At 37.8% G+C, this 19082-nt stretch overlaps 1 protein-coding gene across 1 annotated transcript in view; it reads right to left on the reverse strand.

The window, feature by feature from the left end:
- The window catches only part of AK5 (adenylate kinase 5), a 193402-nt gene that overhangs the window by 141621 nt on the left and 32699 nt on the right, over window positions 1-19082 (reverse strand). The window contains exon 6 of the mRNA XM_081088444.1: window positions 1323-1514. Within this exon, the coding sequence (XP_080944570.1) occupies window positions 1323-1514 (192 nt within the window). The remainder of the gene's footprint in view (window positions 1-1322; window positions 1515-19082) is intronic.

Here is a 19082-nt window from a genome sequence, read left to right on the forward strand (position 1 = left end):
TGGTAATTTGCAAGAGAAACAAGCAGTAACCCCAGCAACAAATAGTTACAGAAACATCCACCCTGGTTTTCTGAAATCTTTCCTGTAACTTAATGTCTCTTTGAGACCATACAATGAACTCTGGCACTGTAAACAATTTTCAGATCGGATTTACAATTCTCTGACATAACTTCCACTTAAAGAGCAAATCCTAGTAAATATTTCTTCACAGCTAAGAAGACTGCAACGAGATTCTTATTCAAATGTCGTGGCTATCCCTTTCAGATTTAAGGGCACTTTAGTCTAATGAAGAGACACTTGAACCCAGTAATTGTTGGGTCATAGGAGCTCTGTGGATGGGCATCAGTAGGTGTATTTAAAATTTGTGAGAAACATTGTACATGTATTGTATTGGAATGGGCACGCTCACTTTAATCAGAGTCTCTACGGGGGCTGCAACCCCACCAGACAAGGACGGACCTAAGGGCTAAGGGGAGGGTTTGCTGAGGTTGGCCACCAGCCAGCTACCATGGAGTTGCCCCAATTTTAGTGTCTTCTTTCGTAAAATTCCTTTTTCAGATCCTGTGACCCTCCTCTCCTCTATGTTTTAATACTTGAATCCAGGATGTTATGGGGATCATAAATTGAGCTGAATCTTCACCTTTAACATCCTATATTCTAGTAATTATATTAAGTAATGATTCAGCCTCATCCTTCATTGGCATTCTGCGTATCATTAGCCATAAAACAAACTAAACATTTATGAAAATATTAATGTTTGCATTGCATCGATGGAGCAGAAAGATCAACACCTCCTGTTTTTTGACAGTAGCACTTCCTCATGACAAGTCAAACCCTTAGGAAATGTTTTTATGTCCTCAGAATCTCATTTCTTTATGTGGGACATTACGATGAAGCCTAAATTACAATTTAAGTCTGATATGTAGAATACTATGTCCACTATGTGTTTTTAAGTCTATCAATTTTGTTAGGTTTCCAAAGACAGAAGAGCATACTGAGAAGCTGGGTGAGTATTGCTTAAAATATAATTCAAATAATTATTTCAAAGTCCTTTTTGATTTGGGGGTTATGGAATTCTAGCCATGGTTAAAAGTTATCACCTTTTATAAAATTAATTAAAACAAAAGTGTGTGTATTTTTATCATTATGACTTAATAAAGGCAAATCAGGTCAAAATTATCCATTTTTAAAATTAAATCTGAACCCCCACCCCCAAAAGCCACTTTTCAAATGTAAAGTAGATTTCTACATGAGAATAGGGGCTAATGAGAAATACGAAAGATTGTTCTTGTCCAGGACATGTAGAGCCATGGCTCACTTACCGTCATGATGAGCCCCTTCTCCTGGAAGTATTTAACCAGCGGAGCAGCGTTCTGCTTGAAGTTCATTAGTCTCCTTTGCGTAGCTTTCAGATTGTCATCAGGCCGGCCCTGTTGCTCTGCTCGCTTCAGCAATCTTTCTTTGAGCCTCTGATTGGTGCAAGCCAGGAATACCACCAAGTCGGGAGTGCAGATCTGTGGAGAGCATTAAACAAGTCGACAGGCATTCAGCATACCAACCAATGCAAGTGCAGACAGTGGCCTCCATCTCTTTGGTTCTTTTGCAGCTGTCATATTTCTGGCCCTCTGTGTTTTTTGCCAGTGCATTTCCAGGGCTATCACTCTACACAAGATCAGGAGGAGCCACTGCTGCTACAGTCCTTGTAAATGGGCATGTCCCCATAGCCATATGCAGTGACCCTACTTATTTCAGGAAAATACTTTTGTTTGTGCTCAAATATGTATCCTGGTTGAATTAAGAACAATATAGGCCAAACTTTGCCAAAGATATGTGACCTGGTTTTAGAGACTACTGGCGCCACAGATGTGGACAGTTAAAAAGTATTGCTGCTATTACTACCATTTGCTGCCCTTTTAACAGTATCTACCATATGCCAGGCCTCGAGCTAAGTTATTTCCCTTGATGTTGCTACACTTTACAACAATCTGCAGGGTAAATATTACCTCCATTTTACAGATGCGTAAACTGAGGCTCTAAGAAATTCAGCACTTGTCTGAGGTCACATGGTCAGTAAGGTCCAAGTTGATATTTGAACCTAAATCTCTCTAGTCTAAACTGTGTTCTGTCCACTATTACAATGCACTAAGTGGCTCAAAGACCTTTGTGAATTTCTGAAAATACTGAGGAATGGCATGGAAAGAACCTATGAAATAAACAGTTTTTATTCAACTCAATTGGAACTAATATTGCATTTAAAAGGTAACATGGTCTTTAAAGTGAACACAGTTTCTTGATGAAAAGAGACAAGCCAAAAAAGGCAATTGTGTATAGTGATTTAAACAATGATCTCCAAAACTTTTTATTGCATCCTTACATTAGTAAACTATTAGATCATATATCCATAAATGTGTACTTATTAATTTATAAAGTATGCATGCATGTATGATATGCATATATTACCATACTAATATAGGACGCGGGTTGTATAGTATAATTGTCACTATGGGTACATGCAGATTGATTTTGGGATGCCCCCGTGGAGGCCAAAATCAGAGGATGCTCAAATCCCTTATGTAAAAATGGCATATTATTTGTACATAGTCTACCCACATCCTCCTGTATATACTTTATAATCCTCTCTAGATTACTTAGAACAGCGGTTCTCAACCTGTGGGTCGCGCGACCCCTTTGGGGGTCAAACGACCCTTTCACAGGGGTCGCCTAAGACCATCGGAAAACACATATATAATTACATATTGTTTTTGTGATTAATCACTGTGCTTTAATTATGTTCAATTTGTAACAATGAAAATACATCCTGCATAGCAGGTATTTACATTACGATTCATAACAGTAGCAAAATTACAGTTATGAAGTAGCAATGAAAATAATTTTATGGTTGGGGGTCACCACAACATGAGGAACTGTATTAAAGGGTCGCAGCATTAGGAAGGTTGAGAACCACTGACTTAGAATACCTAATACAATGTAAATACTATGTAAGTAGTTGTTAAACTGTATTGTTTAGGGAATAATTACAAGAAAAACAGTCCACTACCATGGCAACAATAGACCTACTACATAGTGCATGTCAGCAACAATGTACATTTTTTTCAAATAGATTTATTTTATTTTTTCCATCACCACTTATCTCCTCTATGTCTTCTTCCACCTCCATACTACCCACTCCCAGCAATCACTACACTGTTGTCACGTCCACAAGTTCTCTGTATTTTTTCTTCTGTTTTACTCAACCCCTCTACTCCCCTCATCTCACCCTCCGCCCCCCGCCAGCTGTCTGCCTGCTCTGTATCTGAGTCTATCTCTATTTTGCTTGGTTGTTCAGTTTGTTCATTAAATTCCATTCAAATATTTTTTATCTGTGGTGAGTTGGATTTGCAGGTGCAGAACCTGCAGATATAGAGGGCTGACTGTATACACAAAAATACAATGTAAAAAGGATGAGTTACAATAATCATAATTGTTATATTTTCTTCCCACAGTGGCTTGCTTTGTGCACTATGGATACCACTGGTTAGGAAATAGACTCTGGAGGCTGGAACATGGATTCTACTTTTTGCCTAGCTGAGTGATGGGTATATGACTTAACTTTGCTAAGCCTCTGAGTCCTCTATCAATAGAGATACACAAACCTCCCTCTCTAAGGATTAAATAAGATATTGTATATAATATACAGAGCACAAACTTGTTCCAGGTGCTCAATAAATTTTAGCCATGTTTACTATTGGTTTTCATAATTCTATGTTGTCCTGGTTCGCCTTTAAGATTTTGGTTTTTATTTTGTTTATTTTTTCTTCTCTCACATTTTTCCCTTCTCAGACCCACAAGTGGGGCATTCCCTGCAGCTTAGGTGATTTTTTCCCTTTTCAGATTATCATTTTCTTTGTATTCTCTCAGTGTCCTTCCACTCTTCTGGTTTCAACCACTACCCTATTAATGGATTTTAAATCTACTTTTTGGCAATGACTTTCAATAGTCCTATATTGTCCAATAGGCTACATGATGGCTCTACCGGTGAATCTTAATGTTATCTGTGACTCAGCAAGGCCAACATCAATTTCAGCACATCATTTTTACCTAAATGAAAGTCCCATCTTGTTTGTTTGCATATTTATTTATTTTTATGGTAGCAACACTACTTTCCTAAATCTCTCAGCTAGAAGCCTTAGTACATTTCTAACCCTTACTTGTCAAAACGTCAATCTCTCTGACGTATCGCCATCGCCTGTGGATTCTGCCTTTGGAATGCCATTCAGTCTCTTTTTCCCCCAATTCCTCCTGCCACCGGGCAAGCTCCGGCACACACCAGCATAAGTGACTATAAGCATGAACTTGAGAATCAGATGATCGTGAATTTGAATCCAGAGTCTGCCACCTATTAGTTGTTTGTCCTTGGGCAAATGATTCAATTTCTCAGAACGTCAGTTTTCTCAACTGTAAATAAAATAAGGGGAAACCCCTCATCCTATCTCAGTAGCTTAGTATTTCCCAGTTTTTTTAAAAACATCTAAATAGCTTTTGAGAAATCTTAACAATTTAGGCAATTGCATTATAATTTTTGTGTGATATAATAAAATCTTTGGAAATAGTCAGCCTTACCCAATACAAAATAATGACACCCTTTAAAATTTTCTTTAAATAAATATACAAGAAAGACCATTTTTGACAAATTAAAATGACATTATATTGTGCTTGGTGTGGTCATAATGTCTATTAAGATATGGAAAAAACCTGAACTACCAGGTTGGTATTGAATACAAATAAAACCGTGCATTTTGAAATTCCTGCAGTTTGCATTTAAACAAATTAAATGGTTTACCTTAATATATTTATTGTTTCAGATTGCAATGTAAATGCTTCTCTCTACCTAATGCAGTGAGGTCACGGATAGGCTTGCATATGTAATCCTCACTATGTTTTGCCTTTCACTATTGGCTTTTGAAGTACTAGAGACAGCTTGAAATTTAAGATTTTGTTTACGCTCTGAAAAAAACTGCATTTTTGTTTATTTTTATATTAGTAGACTTTTTTAAAAAAAATGCAGTTTTAGGTTTACCAAAAACTTCAGTGGAATAGCTAAGATTTTTGATCAATAAATGCAACTTCAGGTGTGATAACGATGACCTTGAAGTGAATCTGCAAAGCTATTTAATTTAATAATTGTGATTAACTTTCTGTCTTTCTTTAGTGCACATCAAACAATATATAGCTTCGGACGTAAAAATTCAGATGCGGAACAGACCAGACCACCCTGACAAGTAGGGATAACCAGCTGATTGCTCAGCAGAGTGGCTGTAGCCACAAGCATGCACTTCTGTGCATCTGTTTCCTAATGACCACCATGTATGTCCACTCACTGGGGGCTCACGTTTTTGACAGTGCGTTATTTTGAAGGAAAAAGTATTTAAATTGGTTGCTTTCCCCCCAAAATGTAAAATAGCAGCAGGTACCATTCTGTTCTGAAAGGTGTGAAGCCCCTGTAAAGTTTTTATGAAATTCACTTGCATGAAATGTTGAGAAGTTTCAACAGAGTGACTCCTTCTTAGCCTATGTTCTCAAAATATATCTGCTGATTGAATGACTGAAAGAATAAGTAAATGAGTAAGGAAAAAAACACCCCAAGATACTGCTTTTGTCTACAAGGAAGTAAACTTTCCAATTACTGACATTGTTCCTCCCACTGAATCAACTAAATCAATTTTTTTCCCTGTCATTATATAGTCAAGTCAATCGTCCTCTATCCATTTTCTTAAAGTCCCTACCTGAGTGATTACTCTGTTAAAAAGAACCTGTGATTGCCTTTGATAGTCAAAGGCAATATTCATTGTGTCAGACTATCAACTGAACTGATTTTAAGACTCCCATTCTTAACTGTCAGTACTTTTGACTGCCCTATTCTTTATGAAGACGTGTTATAAGGCTTAGACTCCATAATTCAGACCACACTGCCAGAAGCCAGGAAGCAAAGTACTAAAGGAGAGAGAGAGAGAGAGAGAGAGAGAGAGAGAGAGAGAGAGAGAGAGAGGTATCACAGTTGGAACAAAATCTGGAATCACAGAAACTAAGAGATGGAAAAACTTGGAGGTTATCTAACCCAAATGAATGCCAAACCTGTCATCTTCTCCACAATCCCTTGACAAGTGATTTTTAAGTTTGAACATTTAAACTTGAATGTTCTTGTGAGCATTTCTTGTGATGGGTACTTGCTTCTTATAAGGCAGCCCCTTTCTGGATGACTGTAATAATTGGGAATTTCTTTCTAATATTGGGCTAAAATTTGCTTGCTTATTCTGCCTAAAGGTAAAATGTGAAATAAATTTTTTCTTTCACCCATCAAACATTTATCGAACATACTAGTGTATCATTACCACAGAGGACAGACTAGATCATAAAAAAAAAAAGGTAGAAAACTGAGCTTCATTATCATTTAACATGGAGATAATTGACAGGCAGAGTTTTCAACAGACTAAGGGTTTGGGGGGCAAAAATTGGAATATGAGGCTCACCGAAGAGCAAGAGCTCTAGAAACAACTACTGTAGCCCCACGCTTTTAGTTGGAATTGTAAAGGCTACACCACCCAAGTATATGTGAACCAGTCCTCACAAGACTAAATCTCATTTAGAATCATCCCAAACCCTCCATATCTCTAAATGAGATTTAGTGAACTAAAAGGTCAGAAGAAAATATCCAGAATAAAGCAAGGGGAAGGTAGGGGCAGGAAAAGTACAGAAAAGAGCAAAAGAGACATATGAGACAATGGCTTAAAGTTCTGGAAGAAGTGAGAAAATGAAAAATCAGTATTTGAAAATATAATAGTTCATAATTTTCCAAAACCACAAATAATATCAAGTTCCAGATTCAGGAAGTAATATGAAAACCAAGAAGAACAAACAGAAAACCCAGATCTAACTGCTGAAAGTCTAGATAGACAACTATAAAAAAAAAATCTTTAAAGCAGCCAGAAAAAAAAAGAAACAAAAAGAAACAAAGGTTATCTTCAGCCTTCAGGATTAACAATAACACCAACAAAAAATAAAAATAAAATAAAAAAGATTACCTTCAGAGGAGCAACAATAAGACTTACAGCTAAATTTTTAAAAGAAACAATGGTAGCCAGAAAACGAGATGGCATCTTTAAAGTGTCAATACAAAATAACTGCCAACCTAAGTTTCTAAATCCAGTAAGAATATCTTTCTTTTTTTTTAAATCCTCACCTGAGGATATTTTTCCACCGATTTTTAGAGAGAGTGGAAGAGAGAGGGAAAGACAGAGAGAAATATCGATGTGAGAGAAACACATTGATCGGTTGCCTCCTGCACAAGCCCCGACCAGACCGGGGTCGGGGAGAAGCCTGCAACTGAGGTATGTGCTTTTGACCAGAATCGAACTGGGACCCTTCGGTCAGCAGGCCGATGCTCTAGCCACTGAGCCAAACCGGCTCGGGCAAGAATATCTTTCAAAATTAAATGCAGACATTTTGAAACAAAAACTGAGTGAATTTGTGATCAGGAATTCTACACTAATGGAAATATTAAAGAACATTATTTAGGTAGGGAAAAAGTAATCCAAGATAGAAAGCTGACGCAGAAGAATGAATGAAGGACAACAAAATGGGAAATATGTAGGTAAACCTAAATGAATATTGACCCTATACAAATACTAAAATTATTTTGTGGTATTTAACAGTAGAGATTAGTCACGAGGCAGGGAAATGAAGTTCAACTATTCTAAGGTCTGTTCAGGATGTGGTAAAAGTATTAATTTGTATGAGTCATTAATAAGTTAGTGATGCATGCCATAATCCCTAGAACAGGAGTCAGCACACTTTTCCTGTAAATGGTCAGGGAGCAAAGATTTTAGGTTTTGCAGTCCATACGTTTCAGTAGCATGAAAACAGCCTTGGCAGGCAAGCGGGAGTAGGAGAATGGGGAGAATGCCGAGGAGGAGGGCAAGCCCATCAAAGGTGCAGCGTTGACCTGGCCACTGTGACAGGCGACTGGGACTCCTTGCTGCTGGGCCTTTGGAGGGAACATGGGTGAGCAGCCTTTATCCGTTAGATCCTGCCCCTATTGGTCATAGGTGTCCCTGGGCATGTTGCCTCTGTCATACTTTCTCATTGTATGTACGCATCTCAGGGCAGGAGGCCAAACAAACACAGTGAGTTGCTGCACATTCCACTGGCACAGAGATTTTCAACGGGTGTGCCGCAAGAGTTTTTAAAGCATGCAATATCTGACTATTTGGTCAGGGGCATGGATCTCTTTTCCTTTAGATGGTCCAAAAAAAAAAAAAAAAAAAAGGATGACAGCCAACATAAAATAGCTGTGTGATGTGATTGAATCAAAATTATACCAATTGTCAGATTGGCAATATATATTAGTGCGTCACAGAATTTTAGTAGTTTATGGGTGCCATGAGATGAAAATGGTTGAAACACTACATTGGCACAAAGCTGGGTTCAGCTGCAATGTCAAGGAAAAGGTGGGCTGAGAGAATAGGAAGTGGGGCATCAGAGGTATTTCAATATACTTTAAATAGACACTTTAAATATATAGTATACTTTAAATATAAAGATACAGAAATGCTAAAAGTAAAAGGATGGCAAAACAAAACATGCCATGGAAACATTCCCAAAAGAAAACTGGTAAAACTAGGCAAATATCAAACCTTTAAAAGTGGGCAAAGGACTTGAATCGACATTTCTCAAAGAAGATATACAAATGACTAGCAGGTGTATGAAAATATGCTCAACATTACTAATCATCAGGGAAATGCAACTCAAACCACAAGAGATATCTCCTCCCAGCAACACAAAATGTATGGGGCACAGTGGAAGCAGTCCTAAAAGGGAAATTCATAGTATTAGAGGCCTACCACAAGAAACAAAAACATCTGAAATAAACAACCTAACCTTCCACCTAAAGGAACTAGAAAAAGAACAACAAACAAAACCAAAAGTGAGTGCCACTGGGGATCAACTCTACAACCTCGGGCTTGCACCCTGACCTGGAATCGAACTGTGACCTCCTGGTGCATAGGTCAATGCTCAACCACTGAGGCACCTCAGCCAGGCTGTTCCTCAAATATTTTAATCTCTCATGCTTTCAATGATCAGTACTGGGTATTAGGCCTTCACTAGAAAGTGCAATAAGACATTTTCCCAGTCCTTAAAGAGCTCATAGTCTGACAACTGAGTGAAGAGATAATTATAATACAACTAGAGGCCCAATGCACAAAACTCGTGCACGGGGGGGAGGGGGGGTGGCCCTCAGCCCAGCCTGTACCCTCTCCAATCCGGGCCCCCTTGGGGGATGTCTGACTGCCAGTTTAGGCTCGATCCCACCGGCAGTCAGACATCCCTCTCACAATCCTGGACTGCTAGCTCCTAATCGCTCATCTGCCTGCCTGCCTGGTTGCCCCTTACTGCTCCCCCACCAGCCTGGTCACCCCCAACTGCCCCTCCTGCTGGCCTGGTCAACCCCAACTGCCCCCCTGCTGGCCTGGTCACTCCATGCAGCCTGCTTGTTCAGTCATTTGGTTGCCCCTCACTAACCCCCCTGCCAGCCTGGTTGTAGGCAGCCATCTTGTGAGGGTGTGAGGGTCAATTTGCATATTACCTCTTTATCAAACAGGATATGATTATCACAATGTTTTAAAAAATGGGAAAAAAGAGGAGGGCCATTCCCATAGGGCAATTCTTACAATATCTGGTGTTGATGACCATATTCTCCCAAGGTTCTCTTCTCCAAGACAAATACCATTCCCCTTCCCATTATTGTTGCAATTACATGAAGTGTCTGAATTAAATGAAATCTGTTTTGCGGAGGCAAACTCTGATAACAACATGGAGACTTGACCTCACACTAGTTGTCCTTTTGTGGGCATCCCCTGGAAGCTTGTCAGAAATGTAAATTCATGAGCTCCATTCTGTTTTACTGAATCAGAATCTCTGGAGATGGGATGCAGGGAGCTGTGTGCTGACTTCTGCTTTACATACTAGAAACAAGTGCTCAAAACAGGAGCTTATTGAAATTGCAAGGTCTTTAAAAGTAAAATAACAGTAATATCAACAAGAAACCCTGAAATGCCAACATAATTGGGTACAAAAACAAAAGAAACCAACAAAGAGATAACCAATATGTAAAACCTTATTCTTTATAGTTTGGGCATTTCTTGTTCAAAAGCTATACTCCATCCATTTCCATGACCCTGTGGTAATCTCTTATTGTCTACTATTTCTATTACTTTAGTTAAGTAATGTTTAGGTTTTTCTGTTCTTTCACAGTTTGTTACAAACCAAATTATTCATATGAAGAGAGTGTATCATTAATGGTCTTAAAAAGATCTCATTAGATTTTGAAAAGTGCACTTCTGTGTTTTAATTTTTATGGTGCAAATCTTCATTTCAATAAAAGCAGCTGGGGTATATTAAGCTGTCAAGATGTAGAAATTTAATGAAGAGGAAAATATTAAGGTTTTATTTAATATGTACCAGGTCCACAATATGGAAATGAATGTAAACTTAAAACTATTTTTCCAAGGCATCTTTTCCCCACCACTAATTTGATTATGCAGGCAATTACTTCATTCATTTTTTTATTCTTCCATTTAATTTTTACTAAGATCCAATTATAAGCGAGAAGTGGAAGCTCTGGAAAGGTAGACTGAGAGTATACAAGCTAGCATTGCCTTCACTACTAAGCAGTTGGGATTTTACCTTATAAACACGAGTGTATTATATTGCATTTTGTGCTTTAGAATGAATGCCAATGGCAGTGCCGAGGGCAGACTCAATGGGGAGAGATTGGAGGCAAGAAGATCATCTGGGACAGCTAATGAGCCTGAACTCTCTACAGTGATGTGCCCCTTCATGAGCAGAGGTCAAACAAAATTTAATGCAAAATATCATTATTATTCTTAATATTGTCTTTAGAGATGTGTTTGATTTTAATGATCATTTGGGAAATTGGGGGAACCATTAGTGTTAGCTTTAGGCAAACAGCCTTGAAATAAACAAAAGGACTCTGAAATTGGAGGGGAGAGATGGATGAAGGCAAATGGGCAGAATCCCCAAATACATCAGCTCTTTCTACACTCGTGGGATGAGAAGTGCCTGCCCATTCACAGTGGCCCGTTTACGGATTCTTCATTATGAGTGCATGGGTTGAATGATTAGGTCACAGAATCTCTGGAGATGGGATGCAGGGAGCTGTGTGCTGACTAGGTCACAGTATCTATTAAGAAGCAGTCAAATGATTGGGTGATAATGTTGGGTGATGTTTTCAGATCCAGCCAATAAAATCACCATTTAGGACAGACCTTGAAGAAGTGTAAGATCTTAGCATACTGCTAATGCTCCTCATTTAGCCAATTTCTAAACCAGCCCCTCTCTTTACAAACATTTAACTTCCAAATCCATAATATTGACAATGAGAATAATTATCCATGAGATTCTGTCATTGTTATGAGGATATAAACCTGACATATTATCTATTACTAGAGGCCCGATGCATGAAAATTCGTGAAAGAGTAGGCCAGTGATGGCGAACCTTTTGAGCTCGGTGTGTCAGCATTTTGAAAAACCCTAACTTAACTCTGGTGCCGTGTCACATATAGAAATTTTTTGATATTTGAAACCATAGTAAAACAAAGATTTATATTTTTTGATATTTATTTTATATATTTAAATGCCATTTAACAAAGAAAAATCAACCAAAAAATGAGTTTGTGTGTCACCTCTGACACGTGTGTCATAGGTTCACCGTCACTGGAGTAGGCCTTCCTTCCCCTGGCTGCCAGCACCGGCTCTCCTATGGTACCCAGGACACAGGCTGCTTCCCTCCTCTGGCCGCCCACAGGCACCCAGGACCCAGGCTGGCTTCCCTCCAGCCCCGGCTTCGTCAGGAAGGACATCCGGAATGATGTTTGGAAGACATCTGGTCTAATTAGCATATTACCCTTTTATTATTATAGATGTCCTAAATTCATGGAAGCAAAGAAAATAGGAAGGATTCTTAAAGATTGTGTGGCCCAAATCCCTATTTGATCTGCACAGCAATCAGTTTTAAAAAATTATTGAAGTTAAATATCTGATATAGTTTTAGTTATATCAAACAGCATAAATATATTTATTTTAAAAAGCAAGAATAGTGCGATTTCTCCCTAACCTACCTATTCTATTTTTCCCTTAAAATTTTTTAAATTAAATTTATTGGGGTTCATTGGTTAACAAAATTACATAGGTTTTTGGTGTACAATTCTATAATACATCCTCCTACTCCTTTTCCTCTGATAACCACCATACTGTTGTCTGTGCCTATGAGTTTGGTTTTTTCCCCCCTTTGCTTAAGCTAGGGGTGGAAAACCTTTTTTCTGTCAAGGGCCATTTGGATATTTATAGCATTATTTGAGGGCTGTACAAAACTTAAAAATTAGCCTGCTATATTTGGCCAAACATTTCGTTAAATCACCCCTAATGCCTTGGCAGGGCCAGATCAAATAATTTCGTGGGCATTATAAGGTCCTTGGGCCAGATGTTCCCCACCCCTGGACCCCTTCACCTTTTACACCTAGCTGCCCAACCCCCCTCATCTCTGATAGCTGTCAGTCTGTCCTCTGTATCTATGGGTCTCACCTACCTATTTTAGACAAATAGATTTTATGATTTGGGTCATATTACATCCATTCAAAGGAAGTATTAGAAAAGTGGTTTAGAAATTCTTAAAGCAAGAAGCAATTCAAATTTTTAAAAAGCATTTGTTGGAAAAAAATGAAATTCAGAGTATATTAAATGCTAACTAATATTATGGGAATATAAAATAGATAGGAAATTATGTAGTAGTTCCATTAATATCAATGCATAGACTTACTGAATGGAATACAGGCTGAAATTCACAAGAAAATGCCATTAATAAAGATTTTCATTTGAGGTTTAGATGCAAATACTTAAAAAAACAACAACTTTGGCCATAGTCGGTTCGGCTCCGTGGATAGAGCATCAGCCTGCGGATCAAAGCGTCCTGGGTTCGATTTTGGTCAAGGGCATGTACCTCGGTTGCAGGCACATCCCCGGCCCGGCCCCTGGTCGGGGCACATACAGGAGGCAACCAATCGATGTGTCTCTCTGTCTTTCCCTCTCTCTAAAAAAATCAATGGAAAAATATCCTCAGGTGAGGATTAAAAAAACAAACAAAAATGAAAAAAAAAAAAAAACCTTTGGTGTCAATCCAAAAGAAAACTGTTATCTTTTTATCAAGTATAAGTTATCTTTATTTGAATGGCTGAAAGAGACGAACACTTCAAAAGAAGATGCATACATAATACAGTTCTATTTCACCCTTATCTAAGTGGATTGCTTAGCATTTACTCAAATACCAAGTCTGTCTCCGGTAAATTCAGAAAAGACTATTAAATTATCAATGGCTGGAGTAGCAGTAATAGCATTCCACTCTATTCCTTAGACATTACTCTATCTCTTTGCCTAATTTATCTTAGAATAACTCTTCTTATTCATATTGATAATGAAGAAAAATACTTTAAACTCATATCCTCAGACATTTGAAGCATTAAGATCCAAACAAATTCCAGCCAGAATCTGAGAACTTATTTTTAGAATATCTTATTCTCAATATTTTTTTGAACATCCTAAGGATGAGAACCACTAAGGAAAATTCCTTCCTTCTTCCATTCATTCATTCTACAAGTGTTTATTAACTATTTTAATATGTGCCTCCAAGTAGTTAAACAAGGTCACTATAGTTTTATTTACTTCTTTTAAAAAAAATTTTCTGATTATTGATTCGTAAGTTATATAAATGTCTCATTACTACATTGTACACCTGAAACTAATATAATATTGTATGTTAACTGTGATTTTTAAAAGTTTTTTTCAAAGGAAAAAATCTTCTGATAAGTACATTTCTAGCACTACTTGAAATGCATTTATAGATGTTCACTTCAGTCCAATAAGTATTTATTGATCATCTACTGTGACCTAACTACCATACTAGACAAAAGATATATATGAGCAAGACATAGTTCCTGCCTGCAAGAATCTCCCCATCCAATGTGGAAGCAGACACATAAAGTGTTATTTCAGCATTATTTCTACAGCAGAGATGTAGAAAAGCGCCTGGAGTTCTGGGAACTGTGGCCCATGTGAATACCATATGACTACATGGAATGGCTTCTTTTCCCAGAAACTTTCCAGAGCTCTGCTTTTCCTGGGGAAAATGTGTAGGAAAAAGAATGAAGACATTATACCCAAGTCTGTGTTTACTAGCAAAAATGAGTCTATACAAAACCCTGCTGATATAATCTAACTATTCAATCCTTCCTTCCTTCATTCACTTGGTGAGATTTTATTGAGTAATACCAAGCCCCAGAGGTATGCTAGTTGCATTTTGTATTAAAACAGTAACACATAATCTGGCCTCCAGCTCTAAATTGCTTTGTTGTAACAGAATGTGATGAACTGAAGGTTCATTTTAAAGGTTAATGGTCTGGTAGCCATCATCACATCCAGAGTAGCAAACTAAGCAATGAAGTGACCAGCGGAATATGTGAGATCAGGACTCTTTCTGACAATCAGATATAGTCTCTGTGAGTACCCCTATCCCACCTCATGCTCCTTCAAATACAACCCCACTTCTCAGAGGAGGATAAAGGTTGTTGTTGTTTTTCCTATAAAGATCTAACAAATGGCTTGGTAGCTTCAGGTTCTAGAACATTTGAATGGGGATTCAAAGTGTTATGATCTCAAGTCTATATACCACCGGTATAGCCCTTCCTAGAAGCTTTCTATCTGGGATGGGCAAAGAATCATCACTGCTAATGATCACAGCACTCTGGGTGAAGCTTCAGAATCCTTCTAAACATAGCAGGCCAGGGAGCCATTACCATTTGAATGTAGAACCCAAGATGAAATCTTCTTGCCACTGCTGGTTTATGCACACTAGTGAGGTGGCTCCATAAACCAGGCATGAAAATCAGTTTTATTCTCATTGTATAGTCTCTCTCTCTCTCTCTCTCTCTCTCTCTCTCTCTCTCTCTCTCTCTCTCTCTCTCTCTCTTTCTCTCTCTCTCTCCATTTCAGTGCTAAGTAGTGGTGGACAGAAGAGATATTTTTTAATTAGAAACCAATGAAGTTATTTCCCAAAATTGTTGATGTCCACTTTTAATGTTCTACTCGGCATTTTCAGTGGGCAAATCTTTAGCTTATTTTCCCATTAGTAAATGGGCAATTTTCCAAGGCTAACCGCTATGGTACTAGTAAGACTAGATCTTTTCAAACTGTGCTGGTGCCATTGACTTGAAACCAGAATTTCAAGTCTCTTTTGATACAACTAAAACTGTATCAGATACTTAGCTGCCTTCACCTGGGCCTTCCTGCTCTAACAGCGAGCCAGAGCACGGAAGTATAGTCACTCTAATAGGATATTTTTAGATTATAAATTTGGTGCTTTGAGTGATTTGGGCAGAAACAAATCTGAGCTAAAAACCCTTTCCATATTTCTCCTCTTCCTTCCTTCCTTCCTTCCTTCCTTCCTTCCTTCCTTCCTTCCTTCCTTCCTTCCTTCCTTCCTTTCTTTCTTTCTTCTTTCTTTCTTTCTTTCTTTCTTTCTTTCTTTCTTTCTTTCTTTCTTTCTTTCTTTCTTTCTTTCTTCTTTCTTTCATCATCTATCTATCATCTATCTGCACATACATGCATATATATGCCTAAAGAATAGTATTTATTAGAATATTTGGCAGTTCAAATAAAACAAATTTGGGTGAATTTTCAGTAGGCTCACTATTAAATTTTTTTAAAATATATTTTATTGATTTTTTTACAGAGAGGAAGGGAGAGAGATAGAGAGTTAGAAACATCGATGAGAGAGAAACATCGATCAGTTGCCTCCTCCACACTCTCTACTGGGTATGTGCTCGCAACCAAGGTACATGCCCTTGACCAGAATCAAACCTGGGACCCTTGAGTCTGCAGGCTGACGCTCTATCCACTGAGCCAAACCGGTTAGGCCTCATTATTAAATTTGAATAGAAAGCAAAGACCCATGATATGAGAGAGCTTATGCCATTTACCATTTTATTATTCATTTATTTACTCATTCATTTAGTAAACACTGATTGTCTAATATGTGCAAAAATAATATTAAAGAATTATTTAGATTTTCTAGATAAGAAGAATCAGTAATTGGCTCTAATGCTTAACAATTAGTACTTTTAAGAAGATATTTTATCTTATGTAATAAAAAATATTTTCTTATGTACAAATACATTTAATCAGCAAAGAATAGCCAGATAATATACTATTTATAAAACTCAGACATGCCTGGAACACAGATATGAGGAGATGACTTTGAAGACAAACAGTGATTTATATCAGAACATAACAGAACTTGTAAAATTGAATGTGCTTTCTCTTTCTAATAGACCCTTTGGGAAATTAAAATTTCATTTTAACATGTTGTCCACTGTCCAAAATGTTTTTGGGAACGCCTTTGGATCCTTTCCAGAGGGGTTCTTTTGAATGGTAAATCCCAGAGCTTTGAGACTAGGCTCGACCTTTTTTATTCTCGGGGAGACAATACAGTTGGGTGGAAAGAGCCCTGGACACAGAGTCTGGGTTGATTCTTCTGGCTCAGGAGTTTGGGTTGTTGCTTACTCCAGCTCCACATGAACTGGATTTGTGAAGTCCAGCCAGTCACTTAAAATCTCTGGGCCTCAATTTTCTCATTTACAAATTAGATCAATAGCTAACAAGCTTTTTTTTTAATTTAAAAAGTCTTTTTAAAAATACTTTATAAATTTCTAAAAATTCCATTTATTAAAAGCTGTACGTTTGCTGTCAGTTGCTTGAGAAATGCTTATTTTGCCTACTTTTGCATGTCTCTGCAATAACTCAGCAACCCTCAGATGCAGGGATCACCAGTTGCCAGATACAGGACAAAGAGCCTCTAAACTTTGTGATTCAATGAATCTATGTACTCATAGAGGGCATTATTTAAAGCATGAATGAGAAGAGATTTTTTTGGCCATGACTCAAGGGGGGCAAAAAGAATTGAGAACTACAACAGATTAAATGCAATGATCAAGGACTACTCACTACATTAGAAAATTAGTCACTACCCCTTTTCTGATGCAAGCATAAGTATATTATCCTCTATTCCAGCCACATCTATAGACAAATGCCAATAACTATGTATTCAAATAAGTCTTTTTATAAAGATGTTATCCTTCTAAAGGCAGTATTTTAATAAGAAATTATTGTGGGAAGTTAAATTAAACAATAAGCCAGAGGTGGCTTGCCCTATGATTTTAGAACACATGGACATTTGTTGTCGATATGAAGAACTACAATTGATGTGTACATTGATCTTGTATTCTGTGATTTTGCTAAAATTAGTTTTGGTAGTCATTTTTTAAAAAAAAATATTTTTATTGCTTTCAGAGAGGAAGGAAGAGGGAGAAAGAGATAGAAACATCAATGATGAGAGAGAAGAATTGATTGGCTGCCTCCTGCATGCCCCCAACTAGGGATTGAGCCTGAAACTTGGGCATGTGCCCTTGACGAATCGAACTTGGGACCCTTCAGTCCACAGGCCCATGCTCTATCCACTGAGCCAAACCGGCTAGGGCACTGGTAGTCATTTTGTAGATTTCTTGGAACTTTCTTTGTAAGCAATCATGTCATCCACAAGTATAGACAGCTGTACTTATTTCTTTCCTACATTAATGCCTTTTATTTTTTTCTTTTCTTTGTGTGTTATTTAGACCCTCCAGTACAATGTTCAATAGAAGTGGTAAGAGTGGACATTCTGCAGTTATCAACATTAGTGGGAAATCACTCAATATTTCATCATTAAATATGGTTTTAGCTATAGGTTTTTTCATAGATGTCCCTTATCTGATTAAAAGAATTCCCTTCTATTTCTAACTTGCTGATTTCTTTTCATGACCTGATGCTGATTTTTTTTTTTTTTTTTTTTTTTGCCATTGTGATCAAAGAACATGTTCTACAAGATTTCAAGCTTTGAAAATTTATTAATATTTGTGTTATGGCCTAGTGTGTGGTTTATCTTGATGACAATCCCATGTGTACTTGAAAACATACCCTGCATGATTGGATAGTATGTTCTATCTAGACATATTTAATGTTCCTAGATCTTCTAGGTCCTGACTAATATTCTGTCTAGTTTTTACATCAAATACTGAGAAAGGATTGCTAAAATATCCAGCTATATGAGGGTAAATTGTTCTATTTGTGGTTTCTGTCCATTTATTTCTGTCAATTGCTTGATTCATGTATTTTGAAACTTTTTTATTGGATATATATATACACACACACACACATATACTAGAGGCCTGGTGTATGAATTCATGTACCAGTGGGGTCCCTTGGCCTGGCCTGCGGGATTGGGCCAAAACTGGCTCTCCAACATCCCCCAATGGCCCTGGCTTGTGAGAGGGTGCAGGCCAGGCCAAGGGACCCCACCTGTGCACAATTGGGGCCGTGGAGGAACTCGGGAAGTTGGCCAGCCAGGGAGGGACTGCAGGAGGGCTCCAGGGTGTGTCCAGCCCATCTCGCTCAATCCCAATTGGCTGGACCCCAGCAGCAAGTTAACCTATTAGTCATAACATCTGCCCCCTGGTGGTCTGTGAACATCATAGAGAGCGGTTGAGTGGCCTTAGCATATCATTAGCATATTGCACTTTGGTTGAATGTATGAACGGACAACTAGACACTTAGCATATTAGGCTTTTATTATATAGGATATTTATTATTTTTATGTCTTTCTGAGGAATTGACCCTTTTGTCACTATGATGTTCCTCTTTATCTCTTTGTCTTAAAGTCTACTTTATCTAATGTCCATGAAGTCACCCCAGCTTTTTTAGGGTTAGTACTTGCATGGCAATTATTTTTCTGTCCTTCATTTTCAACCTGTTTGTGTCTTAATTTTAAAAAGCATCTTTTATAAAATTAAAGTATGTTCACTTCTACTCAATTAATGAAAATCCCAGTATATTCTTTCTGTAAAGGTAAGAGTCCTTGTGCAGCA

Source organism: Myotis nattereri (assembly GCF_964212035.1).
Source record: "Myotis nattereri genome assembly, chromosome: 3".
NCBI classification, from domain to species: Eukaryota; Metazoa; Chordata; class Mammalia; order Chiroptera; family Vespertilionidae; genus Myotis; species Myotis nattereri.